The 13,647-nt window shown below is 34.0% G+C and overlaps 3 protein-coding genes across 3 annotated transcripts; all 3 read right to left on the bottom strand.

Moving 5' to 3' along the window:
- Window positions 1-8,829: 8,829 nt before the first annotated feature.
- On the bottom strand, window positions 8,830-9,882 carry LOC117780102. The gene is made up of 4 exons (XM_034616504.1): window positions 9,569-9,882; window positions 9,458-9,522; window positions 9,341-9,400; window positions 8,830-9,286 (listed from the first exon to the last, which is right to left on the bottom strand). Exons 1-4 carry the CDS (start codon window positions 9,657-9,659, stop codon window positions 8,891-8,893), a joined length of 612 nt encoding a protein of 203 aa, XP_034472395.1. The 5' UTR covers window positions 9,660-9,882; the 3' UTR covers window positions 8,830-8,890.
- Window positions 9,883-9,973: 91 nt separating this feature from the next.
- Window positions 9,974-10,772, bottom strand: LOC117780101. Its single transcript, XM_034616503.1, has 2 exons — window positions 10,601-10,772; window positions 9,974-10,503 (listed from the first exon to the last, which is right to left on the bottom strand). The coding sequence occupies exons 1-2, from the start codon at window positions 10,718-10,720 to the stop codon at window positions 10,003-10,005; spliced, it is 621 nt and encodes a 206-aa protein (XP_034472394.1). The 5' UTR covers window positions 10,721-10,772; the 3' UTR covers window positions 9,974-10,002.
- Window positions 10,773-12,031: 1,259 nt separating this feature from the next.
- LOC117780103 lies at window positions 12,032-12,900 on the bottom strand. The gene is made up of 2 exons (XM_034616505.1): window positions 12,678-12,900; window positions 12,032-12,602 (listed from the first exon to the last, which is right to left on the bottom strand). The coding sequence occupies exons 1-2, from the start codon at window positions 12,840-12,842 to the stop codon at window positions 12,234-12,236; spliced, it is 534 nt and encodes a 177-aa protein (XP_034472396.1). The 5' UTR covers window positions 12,843-12,900; the 3' UTR covers window positions 12,032-12,233.
- Between the last annotated feature and the right edge of the window lie 747 nt (window positions 12,901-13,647).

Genomic DNA, 13,647 nt, shown 5'->3' with positions numbered 1-13,647 from the left:
TCAAGCCTCTGACCTAGCAACTTTACAAGTCAAAATTTTTCTTAATTTTGACAAGATTTTTTACAAAAAAATTAAAAATTAAAAGTAAAAATTTGAGATTTAAAATTTTGAATTTTGAAAATTTCAAAGGGGGGACCCTTAGCATCAACATAGAATCATGGCTTCGATAGTCGAAAAATAATACAATTTTCTAAATAAACAAAATTTGAATACAGAATGAATGTAGAGGCCAAACTATGATCATAATGATATTCTGTTTGATAATCGGGTCAGTTTTCTTCAAGTTATGACAGTTGGAAGTTTTTCAACTCTTTGACTTAGCAACTTAACCCCAACCGTACCGGTACAAGCGTTTCGGCTTTCGGTTCTTGACAGAGAAATAATTTCGGTTGCGGCTTCAGCTCCGGTACTAAAAATGAAACGGTTAGTCTCGTTTAACGGTTCCGATACCGATTACGGTGTTATTCCCTGATTAATATACTTGTAAATTCCATACCAAAAACTTCCATATATATAGTATCAGTTGTATTTGTTATTTTTTTTGTAGTCCAAAAATCTATAAATTGTTTTTTAATGATAATTGGGAATTTTAATAATAAATAAAAGAAAAATATGCAATGTTAAAATCTGGGTCGAAAAGCACAAGTCAGGTGCCATTATTAAACATGAAATGAGTGCTTAACATAATACAAATTTATTTAATTTTCTAAGCTGAAGCATCATTCTATATGACGAATAAACAGATTTATGTGAGGCAGTGGCCAGTTGATCAGCTGTCACATTGTGTGGACAATAACAGCCACAAACCTGTGGATTACAGTGTAATCATCTCAAAATGTTTAATGTTTTATCAACAAATTTTTGACGTTGGACTAAAAATTAAACAAAAGCGACGGCAACAAGCCCTGTCCAGAATATTTAAATGACAGCCACACGTTGTTAGAGTCGATGAAGAAGCCTAACAAAAGGCCCTCTAAAAATCAGCCTGATCATAATTTATTGGCCAAAATGAAAAGCATTTCATGCGAACCCAAACAACGAACAAAAAGGACAAAATCAAACAAAGCACCGGTCGGTTAGCTTGGTATGGTCGATAAGGCTGGAATTGTCAGTACACAGAGCGAAAAAACGAAATCCCCAATTTTTAGTTTGATATCTCCGTAAGATTATATTTACTATAATCGAAGGTTTTTAATAGAATTTTAAAAAGAATTTCCTTAGTCAAAAATAAAATTTAAGTATTTTGAATAATATATCGCTCATTCCGAAGCTTGAATACATAATATAGTTTCAGGATTTTGCAAAATCGTTTCTTCGTTTTTGATTAAATAATTTGAGCATATTTTCAGTAATTTGTACATATGTCAAGTATAGATTTAAGCAACAGCAAAAAATTAATTAAGGGACTTTGGAAGGTGATTAGAGTACAACTCTTTTCGCTCTGTGTATGGTCGGTATGGTTGGTTGGCCTGTTTTCGATGATGGGCCTTTGGTTTGGGTGCGATTGTCTAGCTGACACTTTCATTAACAAAAAGTCAGAGAGCGATGACAATCAGTCATTTGCTGGTAAGTGTGTGTGTGTGTTGTTTTTGCATTGTTACAAAGTGCATTTAAGGTGTGGGAGCGGGTGTGTTGTGCCTGTCACACCTCTTGATGGCCATACGTCCGTCTGCGCCGCTGTCTGACAATGCTGCAGTGCGGCACGTAAATCTAAACAGCCACTGACAGCTTTCAACTGGCTTCCTCAACCTCCTCCAACTCTCTTTTGGACTCCCCTCAACCACACCGTAAGCGTCTTTTTATGTAGCTCGAAATGTGCATATCGAGGGTGGAACAGGGGAGACTGGATCGGACTGAAATCGGTGGGCGGCTGTCACATCTTGAGCTACACCTAACGAGCATGAATATGTATCTATCTATCTATATCCTGCACATATATCAGTATATACCCATACATATATATTAACGAGTTTGCATAAAGTCGAGTTGTTTGTCTGAAATTGACATCGCTTGTTGCTGCTCATCATCCCCTACCGCCCCGAATCTGGAATCGGTCATTGCTTTTGTTTTGTCGCCATCCTCATGTTGTCTGGCCGAGATTTTATGTATGCTCGCATACAATTTGAGCGCTTTATTGTTTGCTGAAATTCAGACAATAACTCTCTTACTTCCTATCCTAACCCCCCTGCGACTTATCGTACTAAACGAGTAATCGAGTATCCGACTATACAAGTATCGAAGTGCATGGTAGGTGTTAATCTAATAACTGTCAAATGCAGGATGTTGATACTTCACTCGAGGCCAGGCAAAAAAGGATATATATTGGTCAGATGGCCTTTATGTTAAGACTAAATTGCTCTGCAAATTGATGTGTGATGTTCAGATGGGTTATACAAAGCATGTCAAACAAAATAGAGAGAGTGACAACAAATATTCTAAACTCTTCTAGTCTGATAATGTTCCGAAATCTCAATTGAAATATAAGAAAACAAATATGTTGATAAAACAACGACTAATAAAGCAGCTGGAAAAAGACGTAAATTAATATAATAAAATATTTAAGCTCTGATTTAAACTTATCATTTCTATTTAAATCCATGTTTAATAAATTGCTTAGGAAGTTATAAGACTGTGTAAAATTTTGGGTTTATTTTGTGGTCAATTCTTGAGACTTTCCATTTATATGTCATAAAATACCAATAAAAACATTTTTAACCACTGTAGCTGTCGTTATTTTATTGAATATATATTTATTGACAACAATACTTTAAATATTTAAAATATTTCATATTTAATTAAGGTAAATAACAGATATATTATATACGATTACGTATTATTATTACTAATATTGTATTGTATATTATTTATGAATCAATATTTTTATTATTAAACATTTTTACTTCAATATAAGCCCATATTTAATTATAACCAATTGAATATGTTTATTAAAGTTAGTAAATCAAAGTTCAACTCGGTTTCACTGCACAACACCCCCTTAAATTTTTTTGATAGTTTTACTAGCGATTCGATTTTGTTTATTTGGTTCAATTGGAAGGCCATGAGAGCAACATATCCAAATAATTTCTGCATCACTAAATGCCCATAAAAATCGAATATATATGTATACGTATGCGTACACTTGTATAGAGACATTCATGCAACAAAATGTCCTGCAGACGGGGAAGAGGGAAAGTGCAGTCAAGCATAAAATCGCAAAAACAGCACCGAGAATTTCAGCATAGAGGAAAAAATCCCCAAAACTCCATCCAGACAGAAAAACCAGAGGATTGAGAAATCAAAAAAAAAAGAAACAAAATCGAGAATGCACGTTGTAAGGGTTCGACAAAAAGTTACTCTGTAAAATATGTCAATAAATGATAATAAGTAATCATATAATAATAATTTGAAAATAAAGAATGTAAAAATAATTAAGAAAAGCAGATGGTGTTTTTTTATCAAAATATTCAAAATTATTCACGAAACGTTGGAAATATCTAATGATCTAAGTATACCAACGATTTTGTTAAGAGCTATACAATAAGAAATAATTAAGTTTAGAGGAGTGACATGCTCCGAGAAATATGACTAAATATATGTATTTTATTATCAATTGCTAAGCTGCTCAATATCAATCCGAATACGAGTATAGAGTATTAGAAGTGAAAAACTAAAACAGTTAGAATGTTGGCGCATATAAAGTCGCTAGCATTTTTATGAGTCGTAAATCGAAGCGATAAAATCACACGACCAAAACAGAGACCAGGCCGCCATCATGGTCGGAATACGAGTGTAGTCTTCTGGCCTGGTCAACTCAGACTAGAGTTTGTCTGTCCAGCTGTTCGTCTCATAAGTCACACGATAAATTTTGCAACATTGCGCTAATGACAACAACAGAAGATGGAGCTGCTGATAGAGCGGGAGGGGGAGAGCGAGAAGTGAGAAGAGAAAGAGGGGAAGGGGAAGGCAGTTGCAATCGCTACAAGTCCAAATCCAAAGTCGGCGCCATTTTGCAACGACAAACGACGGAAGTTCATTATTGTCAGTGATTAATGACAAAACAGATGAAGGAAGTTGGAGGATAAGGAGGTAGCATCAAAAGAATGAGGCAAGGGGAAGGGGTAAGGGCATGGCCTCTGCGGATGCCACATAAGTTAGCCAAGCAAATGCGCTGAATACGAGCAACGTTGCTACTGTTGTTGTTGCTGTTGTTGTTGTTGGCAGTCGTCTCTCAGTCTCCCAATTTTCCCAATGACATTTATGGGTTTACTACTTCCGGCACAGAGCAAAAATGGGGTAAATAAAAAAAGATGCGTGCTTGGCATTGGGATGCTTGTCCGGGTTCCAAGCTGTTGACATCCTCGAATGTCGCAGAGTCAGTGCGTCGAGTGAAATGCATTGGTCCAACTGGCAAAATGATTAGCGCGTTGATTTGGCAAACGATTGAGTGCAAAATTGGGATAAAACAGGAGCTGACTGAAGCCTGAAGAAGAACAGGCCGCAGAGGAAAGGGAAGAAGGGCAACACTCAACTGAAGTCGACTTGATGCCAACTTTGTCCTTGTCTCTGGCGTTTCAACTATGCAGCATTAAGCGCCATTGACAACGGCACGCACACCGGCTATGACGAGTTGCACGTTCCCGGGACTGAGGTAGGACTACACTACACTGCAAAGAATATATAACATAAAATATAAAACAACAATAATCAACGTTGCAGTCCAAAAAGAAGTATTTTAATAATTGGAAATAATTATGTAGAAATATTTGGATGCAAAAAACAGATATATTAAATTTCTCAATTGACAACTAAATATATTTCCCCACTTTTTTAGTTTTTGGTTTAATATTTACATATATTTTCGTAATTAAATTTTCAATTTCTATATGTAAAGTATGACATGTAATACATTTTAAGTATTAGCTGTAAAATATTAAATCACAAACAAATTTTTAAACAATAACTAGTGGCCGGCTTAAAATTATACTATATTTACCATTAACCTTAATTCTATTATGTGAACCAACATACATTTTTTGCCGTTCGAATTGGCTTTCGATAAAGAATTCCACGAAAGGTCACTAAAATTATAATTATCAAAATATCACAATCGTTTGAATGAAACACATAAAGTGAATTAACGAAGAATCAAAGTAAAGGCGGGTAGACAAAAAAATAGAGGGATAAATATCATTTTACTGCATTTGCATTTGAATAAACATCATAAATTACTGACGTAAATCCAAACTTTAGATCGAGTTTTATATCGAAAGAGAAAATCGCCAAAAATAAGTATCGAGCTGTCGATATATCGGAAAATAGTATATCGAGTTGCAAATATCGAGTTTTTTTAATTGAAACACTTATTAATTTGAAAATGCAATTGTAATCACAAAATACTCGCGTACTTTTATTAGAAATCTTATTTTTCTTGCATCGTTTTCATGTTTTATTCAAACTTTGTCAACTTGGTAGGTTATTTATTACGGTCGTTCAACAAAAATTGAACGACCAAACTCAATTTTACATATTAACTACGATGAACAATCCTCTGTGAGTTTTCGATTTTTCTTGGTAATCGATTTAATCAACTCGATAGATCGTCAAATAAATCATCGAGTTGAAGTACTCGATAATTGCTTCCGCGAAAATCGAGTTGTCGATCACTAATGTCATCACTAATCATAAATATGAAAACATATAATTATCAAATAATATTACAATCCTCAAAAAAATAAATGTAATAAATGAACATAATAGTTTTAAAAATTATCAAACATTCTGAGAGAAATCCAAGAAAAGGAAAATTCTCTAATTCTGATTCTCCTATAACTTTTTGTCTTTCATCAGCTTAAAATTTTAAGTCGTCCAAATGAAGTGTTTGCAATTGCTGAACAATTAAAATCCATTCCTTTTTATCAGTGTATGATAGGGTTCTCAGGGTTCCGATGGTTCAAACGACAAGTGAAATTAATTTCAAACAATGCAGCAAACAGAAGACAACAGAGAACAGACGAGAGACAAGAAACAAGGGAAAACAACGAGGATGCATACGATGACAGTCAGGCAAATGAAATAAAAATTCCAACACGCCGAACGGAGCAGACATTGAGCAGGAGTTGGCAGCTGTAGATATAACTGAAGCTGTATCTGAACCTAAAGCTGAACTTGCCCCTCCAGAGAAAGAAGAAGACGCAGAAGTTTTCATCATATGGCAGACAGTCAAACTGCCGCTACGTGCCAGCAAAACAACAACAACTCGAACAAAATAGAAAATTGGTGGCAAGCAACTGTCGACGCGTCGGTTCAATGCAAATAGCTGGCGAAAAGTTGTTAAGAGTCCTCAAAACAACAGCCAGCTTGTCGAAAATTATTTCATTTTAATTATGCCAAAGGGCACACGCAACACACACACACACGCCGATCCAACACCAACCCCATCCCTAAACACCACGGAGTTGAAGGGGAATCATATATAGTAATGCTGCAGGACGTGCCGAAATGTGTCGCCATTTTGTATGCACAAATGAAATCACGTCACAGCCAGCTGCCTGCTTTTTTCTCCTTTCTCTCTCTCTCTCTTTCCCTAAGCCTCTCTTTCTCGCTTCCATTAACTCCCGCTCACTTTGTCTCCTTCTTTCTATCTCCAGACACCTACAACTTAAGTCGTCATTATCAATTTGACTTAATTGCCGACACCGTCGCGACGCCTCGCACAATGGGACCGTGAGTTCTTTTCCTGCGCAAAAATAACATAAAATTATTATACATTTGCTCATTGACTTAAAAACAATGACTTAAATAAAATAATACATATTTTTTAGTTAACGATGGAGAATTAATTGTAATTTTATGTTAATATTTTTTAAAAATTTTACATTTTCTCTTTGAGCTACAGCGTAATACTGCACTTTTAGAAACGGGGTTAATTTCATTTATGACAGTATATATTTATATATGATATGCATACATATGTACATAAATACTTAGATATAATATTATTATATTAATATTCAATATGATTTTGTTTTATTAAAGAAATGCAGATACTAACCGATTTTGTAATTTGTATAGTTCAATTGGGTAGAATATATATTATTAAAAATTTGCGTTTTTTATCAGACTGATTCTAAAACTTATACTATAAGTTCTTTGAGATCTACCACTTACATTTTTATACGATTTAATGAGTTTTCAGGAAGTGCGTATGATTTACTTTTAGCGAGTGTTTCCTTCAAGTTTTTGATTTCTGCCTTCGTTTTAGGCATGTTACCCCACAGTGCGTTTACGCTCGCATTGCCATCTCTACGCGTGAGTCGTGACACGCCAGTAAACGTGCTAGGTCTTCGCAATTCTTGAAACTTTACAACATTGTCTGCGACAGTTTAAAAGCGTTTAGTCTAAATTTATTTGTATTACTCTGTCGATTCTGAGAATGTACAGAATGCTGAATTATTCAATTAGACACTTTTCAAATTTTCTAATAAATTGTATGCAACATTTTATTAAAGTTCTGTAATGGTGTAATTTTTGTTATTTCAATGAAAGAAACAAAAGAAGATTATTATTTAAACAAAAATAATAAAATTATTGAAATTTTGTTTACTTACTTACGAAGGCTTCACTGTAATAAAAAAAACTTCGATAAGGGTCTTATTGCCAATCGCCTCTTGTATCGATTAATCGCTTTCCTTTTAAAAATTAAGTTGATACATAAAACGATTTATTTATTATAACGACTATATTGCGTAGAGTATTTTCATGTAATTGTTATATCCGCTGAGCACAGCAAAAGCTTTCCAAGTTGTTATATGTAACTTTCGTGACCGTTGACTTGCTGTTTTTTTAAATATAGATTGTGACTGTCAGCTTTTTATAATTCTTATCACTGTTGTTGATGAATACAATGCAATTATATTCACAATCCTTTACTCGAGAATATTGTGATGAATCCCACAATTATGTCAGCTTAATTGAGTCACAGATATCTATATAAATATATATGAATTTATGAGTGGAAGATGGGAAAAAACTCTCAGGGTATTTCTTTAAAATCTTGACAGCTGCATGTCTAAGCGACACTTTCTTTCATTTTTTGGGGAAGAACATCTACATTAAGGCTCATCAATATGCAACCCCAATTTAATGGGGGAACAATGGTTCTAAGAATAATATAATAGCTTGCGGTTATATGTATCTTTAATAGAACAGAAGACTTTTGCTTTCCATAAAATAACTTTGGTTTTTTTAGGCATATCTGATATTCAAACCGCAAATCCCACAGCATTTTATAATTTGCACATTTTTTCAATGTATTATATGGTTATTGCGTTCTTCAAAGGGTTACAAGCGAATAATAAATTTCTACAATTTTTTTTTATTATTTGAGCTCTTGAGTTTTACAATAATTGCAGTGTGTAAAGAGATAGTATAAGTAACTGCGGAAATAATTGTTTATTGACTTACGTAAACCTGATAAAATTGATTAATTTTTTATAATGATAGTAAATACACTTAGATTTTGAAATTAATAAAAAAAACTTGAAGATTGAAATAAAAATGTTAACATAATATAACATTAAATTATTTTTTATTAAAATAATAATATTAGTTACTATTTCACAAGATAAACATATTTTTCCCAAATCTAATCAAAGTATACAGAAATTAATATATAGAATGTTTAAAGGGATCAATACCTTATCAGAATGTTCCATCTTATCATGAGTGAACTGTTTTTATTGACTGTCAATTTATTGATTGTATTTAAGTGGACTGTAAACCAATCTAGAGCTCAAGAAATTATTAGAATACATTGTAAAACGCATTGCGCACAAAAGAATCCATTATATTTTCCAAGTATAACTATATATTTTTAAAGGATTATTAAACATTATCTTAACCAGGGCAGCTCACAGACAAATGCCATTTGATGTTTACAATTCGCAGTTCGCATAATTAGTTCAGATTCTACAAAGTCCAGATAGATACAGAAACCACTTGGATAACGTTTGCTTCTTTCATCCGCTTCTCGCTGGTCAAAGTTAGTGTAGTTCATGGGAAGCGATTCGTAGTGCCAGTAAAAGTTTTCCATAGAGTGCTGATCGAATTGCCTTGCACCCAGATTTCCACGATGTCCGCCGCTCCAGAAAAAGGAATGGTTATTGGCATGGGCATAACGTCGCATATAGTTGGCCATATAACGCATCTCCTCGGCGGACTCGATGCTCACCAACTTGGCATTAGAGTCGAGAGTCTCGCAGGCAAATCCCGCATGCAGCCAGTCAAGCTAAATAGGAAATAAATCGAATAAAACTTCCTTGACTCCATAGAGATATCTCACCATAGCGGGAACACTGAAGATACGACCATTATACGATACCTTATAGTACTCATAGGTAGGCTGTGAGTCGGGAAATTAAATAAAAACTTGCACTTAAACAGCCATTTTCATACCCACTGCCTTATTGGTCGAGAAGAAGTAACAGCTATTCCCAATCTCCACAAAGGGTTTCATACAACGAGCTATTTATCAGTTAACTAGAAATTTAGTTTTATGAACTGAACTTACGTTTCCAGAACTCCATATAGATGCAGGCATAGCTGATCAGTAGTAAGATAGCAAGTAGAACTCTCTCCCAGGATTTTACCATTTTGAACATTTTATGGGGAGCTTTAACTGAAAACTAAAACTTGATTCGAGCTGTTCTTTCTCTTTTATAGATGCCACATTGAATGTGACACCTAATACTAGCTTAAAATCGGAAAAAAATCAGATGACAAGCTGTGGCATTCTATAGAAGTTACCTGATATTTGCTTGCATATGATATCAAATTTTATAGTAAAGTTTGTTTAGTTTAGTTATTGTGTATTTTATTTCTTAAGAATTTGTCAAATTTAATTGTAATGTAATAGAAACAATATATAATCTAAAAAATATTATGAAGCAATTATTTTAAAATCACATGAATCATTTCTAATTAGTATGAAATGAATATGTGAGTTCAAAGTTGATTCTTTTTTATCTCTACGTATTGTCGATTATTTGATATATCTTTTGTTTTTGTTTTGTGTGATGAAATGAAGACTATGGCAAGGAGTAAGGATAAGACCAAAATATGAAATTTCCATTGATGAAAATATGTTTGCATGCGACGCCAAGGAGTCGTGTATTCGCATATATAATATGGATCATAACCCCACGATCGGATCATATATAGCTCCGAGTCGATAAGTTGCAGACTCAAATTACAATCGGCCGGAGGTGCCTCACCTGGCAGCCATTTTGTATAGGTCAATCTCTGATCCAGCGCCTCCCATTTGAAGGGATTTTCACTATCGTAACTGTGGCCCGATGTGCCAAATGTACTGCCATTCGCATATCCCTTGGACAGTATATAATCCTGCAGTTGAAGCATTTGATCGGACGTTACCACAGACACCAATTCTCCGTCATTCTCCCGACAACTTTTGCGCGCATCGAACCAATCGAAAATGTGTTCATCCTAAAAATATTGGATATTCATTCAATAAACTGGACTTTCCGCTATTATTGTTAAACATATATCTGTATCGTTATCGATATTGTTATCGGCTACTCACACTGAATCCCACGGCTATAAAGTAAGAGGTCTCACCGACCTTATCATACATAAAGCTACATTGACAGACTTGCATTACTGTTAACAGACATATAAATCGACAATACGATTTTTTCAGCATTGTATTTGCAGTTTTCAACGTTCGCGTTCTAGAACCACATTTGAACTGATTCGACGGACGAATGTGCAATGTTCATAATTGTGTTATCATTAAAAAAATATTCTACTCAAACTGAAGCACACATGTATTCATATTCATATGTTCATATGTAAGCCCGACAATGAAACACCCAGTACTCATTTTATATATATGATAATTGTACTTTCACGTTCTATAAGATTGCGCAGCTTTGCTATTCAAAATTGCAAAAATTCCTACATATTTATATTTGCTGAATTCAGCCTAATAAAGCCATAACTAACTATATTTTTATGCGGTCTTGTTCCAATAATATTAAAATTAAATGGATATTATTAGCTCCGAAAAGAGCGAAAATACTCTAACAGTAATTCGAAGATCTTAAATAATTAGTGTATTTTGAATACCGAAAAAATATATTAGAAATACGATTTTTTTTTTTCGATGCGTGGCGACTAAAATTGTAAGTTAAAACATATAGTAATCAAACCGCAAAGTTTTACAAACAGTTGCATAACAATAAATTACACATTTAAATTCTCTTGTACAGGGTATCAAAATAAACATATGTATATATCATGTGTATATATGTATGTATGTGTATACGTTGATAATGCAATGTTTCACATATCACGCAGAGTTTAAAGCTTAAACTGTACTGTTAGTATCGATAACTTGATTGTTTCAAAATATCGGTTAATATAAGGAGTAAATTTTTGAAAAACATATATATACTTCTATATATATAAAACAAATATGAAGTGCGTTTAAAAGAAGAAAAAGTTTTTTCACCAGAAGAGCAGTGTTGACAATAAATATTACAAGTACATATATAAATATAAAATGACTAAACGGGAAATGTGTAAGTGATTTGTAATTTATAAATCATGGTCTCAAAACATGCAAAGTTTTTCGATTATTACTGACTATTTATACATAGATACACTTTTTACACTAGGCATCAACACTTAACATTTATTAATATATGTAGGTATGTTGCTAAACATACTTTTTAAGATTACAGAATCTTTTTAACGGTTAAAATAATATACAGCATGTGACATTGATATTAAAAAAACAAATCTAGGTAAAGAACGATATTTATATATAAAGAATTGTATTCAAGTTCACTTTAGGTAACTTTGACTGTAATATATGAATTATTGTTCTGTAAAGCTTGAAATATGAGTATGTTTGTTTATATTGAGCTATCGGTATCAATAATCAACAGACTTTGAGTCATTTATTGATAAGGAGGGGAAAATCTAAAGGTACACTAAGAAAATATTTTCATTTAATTTATTTGTTTGTTCCATTTTTTTATTTTTCTCTTAAAGTTGTACTGTCTTAAAAATAAATAAATTAAGACGAATAGTTGTGATTTTAGATCAACTTGCACATATTTACGCCCTACGATCGCGTTACCAACATGTTGCTGCAACATGGCATTGCAACAAAAGTATCTGCAAAATGACTTATCAATGCTGGAGAACTTTCAGTGCATGATAGTCGGCTCGTTGATGAGCAGCTGCTCACAGATGTCCACGGCCTGGGCGTGGCAGGAGGCGCTGCTCATGAAGAGCTGTCCTTCTTGGAGCGTGAGGAGCATACAGTTGAGTCCCAAGCGGGGAGTGGGCTCATCCGCCAGCCAATTAGTGTAGTTGATGGCACGGGCGCGTCCAAAGTAATTCCAATAGAACTGCAAGTCACCTGGCCAACGATGTCCGGCACTCCAGAACTGTGTGCCGTTCTGGAATCCAACACCATACAGATAATTGGCCAGAACGTGCATCTCCTCCGCGCTCTCGAGGCACACGCGTGACGTCCGCTTCTCCTGGTAGCAAAAGTTGCTGAACGAAGTGGGCTAAGTGTCAGTTGCAATTAAAATAGTATAGAGTGTGAGTGGGTTGTTGGGTTCGTTTAGGTTCTCTACACTCACCAGAGGCTCCTCGTCGGCGATATAGTAACAGTAATTCTGCTGTACCTTCTCGTAGGGCGCCTTGCAACGCATCGCCCCCACCCCCAGTCCCACTCCCGTTGCCGCCAGGTGCAAAATGAGGAAAACTCTGAGACAGATCAACGCCAATTTCCCGCTGTCTGGCATTGTAACCGCTAACAAACTGCACCACAAATAGTTCCCTTATCACTAACCAACTGAGTTCCGTCCCCAACTCTGATAAGCTCTAAAAACGCTCTCTAATCATTTCTGTTTTGTGCTTTTTATGTTTTATTCAAGTTTTTTTTTTTGTTTACATATGCGAATTGAACGACCCTCAAACGTATTCTTTTTTTTTTAGGAATTCTCACAGTCTTAACGCTCTCACTCTCTCTCTTTCTCTCTCGTACTTCCTATAACGAAACTGATAAGCCAAGTACAGCTCTGGACATATAAAAACAAATTAAAATACTTATATATATTTAGAATATTTGTTGTTTCGTCTCATCGTTCTCAATTGTAATACACAAAATAAAATATTTAAATATATTTTATCAGAGAAAACTTATATAATATATTTTCATAGTCGTACTTTTATATATTTTGTGCTTTTACATATTTAAATAAAAACTCTATATTAATATTAGACTTAGATAAAAATATTTTTATTACGCTTCAAAAACAGAACGTTTTGTACGAATTAATATCATATTAAAAAAAAATTCATATTTTTGTATTTTTGGAATATGCGATAGTTTTCTAGCCTCCATAAAAACTTGGAGACTATTTTCCTTGAGTTTTAAAAGCTTTTAATCTATTTCTCTTAACATCTACTGACTGATCTTTAGTTAAAGTCCCTTCTGTTGTTACCAACTTTGTATCCATTACTTACCAACAGAACAAAATTACTTTAAAATCCAATTCTATTTAAAGTGTTTTCTATTAAAATAATCATTTTATGAATCATCTGTTA

The sequence above is a fragment of the Drosophila innubila genome (genome assembly GCF_004354385.1).
Source record: "Drosophila innubila isolate TH190305 chromosome 2L unlocalized genomic scaffold, UK_Dinn_1.0 4_B_2L, whole genome shotgun sequence".
In the NCBI taxonomy this organism is placed as follows: domain Eukaryota; kingdom Metazoa; phylum Arthropoda; class Insecta; order Diptera; family Drosophilidae; genus Drosophila; species Drosophila innubila.
The sequence above is the reverse complement of the archived record's forward strand: the minus strand, read 5'-3'. Positions and strand labels throughout refer to the sequence as shown.

Bases quoted from the DNA above. Each gene is read 5' to 3' on its own strand.
- LOC117780103 (XM_034616505.1), bottom strand. From the start codon at position 12,842: ATGCCAGACAGCGGGAAATTGGCGTTGATCTGTCTCAGAGTTTTCCTC. The intron at 12,603-12,677 runs GTGAGTGTAGAG...ACTGACACTTAG, and splicing joins TCGCCGACGAGGAGCCTCTG to CCCACTTCGTTCAGCAACTT.
- LOC117780102 (XM_034616504.1), bottom strand. From the start codon at position 9,659: ATGTTCAAAATGGTAAAATCCTGGGAGAGAGTTCTACTTGCTATCTTA. The intron at 9,401-9,457 runs GTGGGTATGAAA...CCCGACTCACAG, and splicing joins TCTTCTCGACCAATAAGGCA to CCTACCTATGAGTACTATAA. The intron at 9,287-9,340 runs GTGAGATATCTC...TTTCCTATTTAG, and splicing joins TCTTCAGTGTTCCCGCTATG to CTTGACTGGCTGCATGCGGG.
- LOC117780101 (XM_034616503.1), bottom strand. From the start codon at position 10,720: ATGCTGAAAAAATCGTATTGTCGATTTATATGTCTGTTAACAGTAATG. The intron at 10,504-10,600 runs GTGAGTAGCCGA...CAATATTTTTAG, and splicing joins TTATAGCCGTGGGATTCAGT to GATGAACACATTTTCGATTG.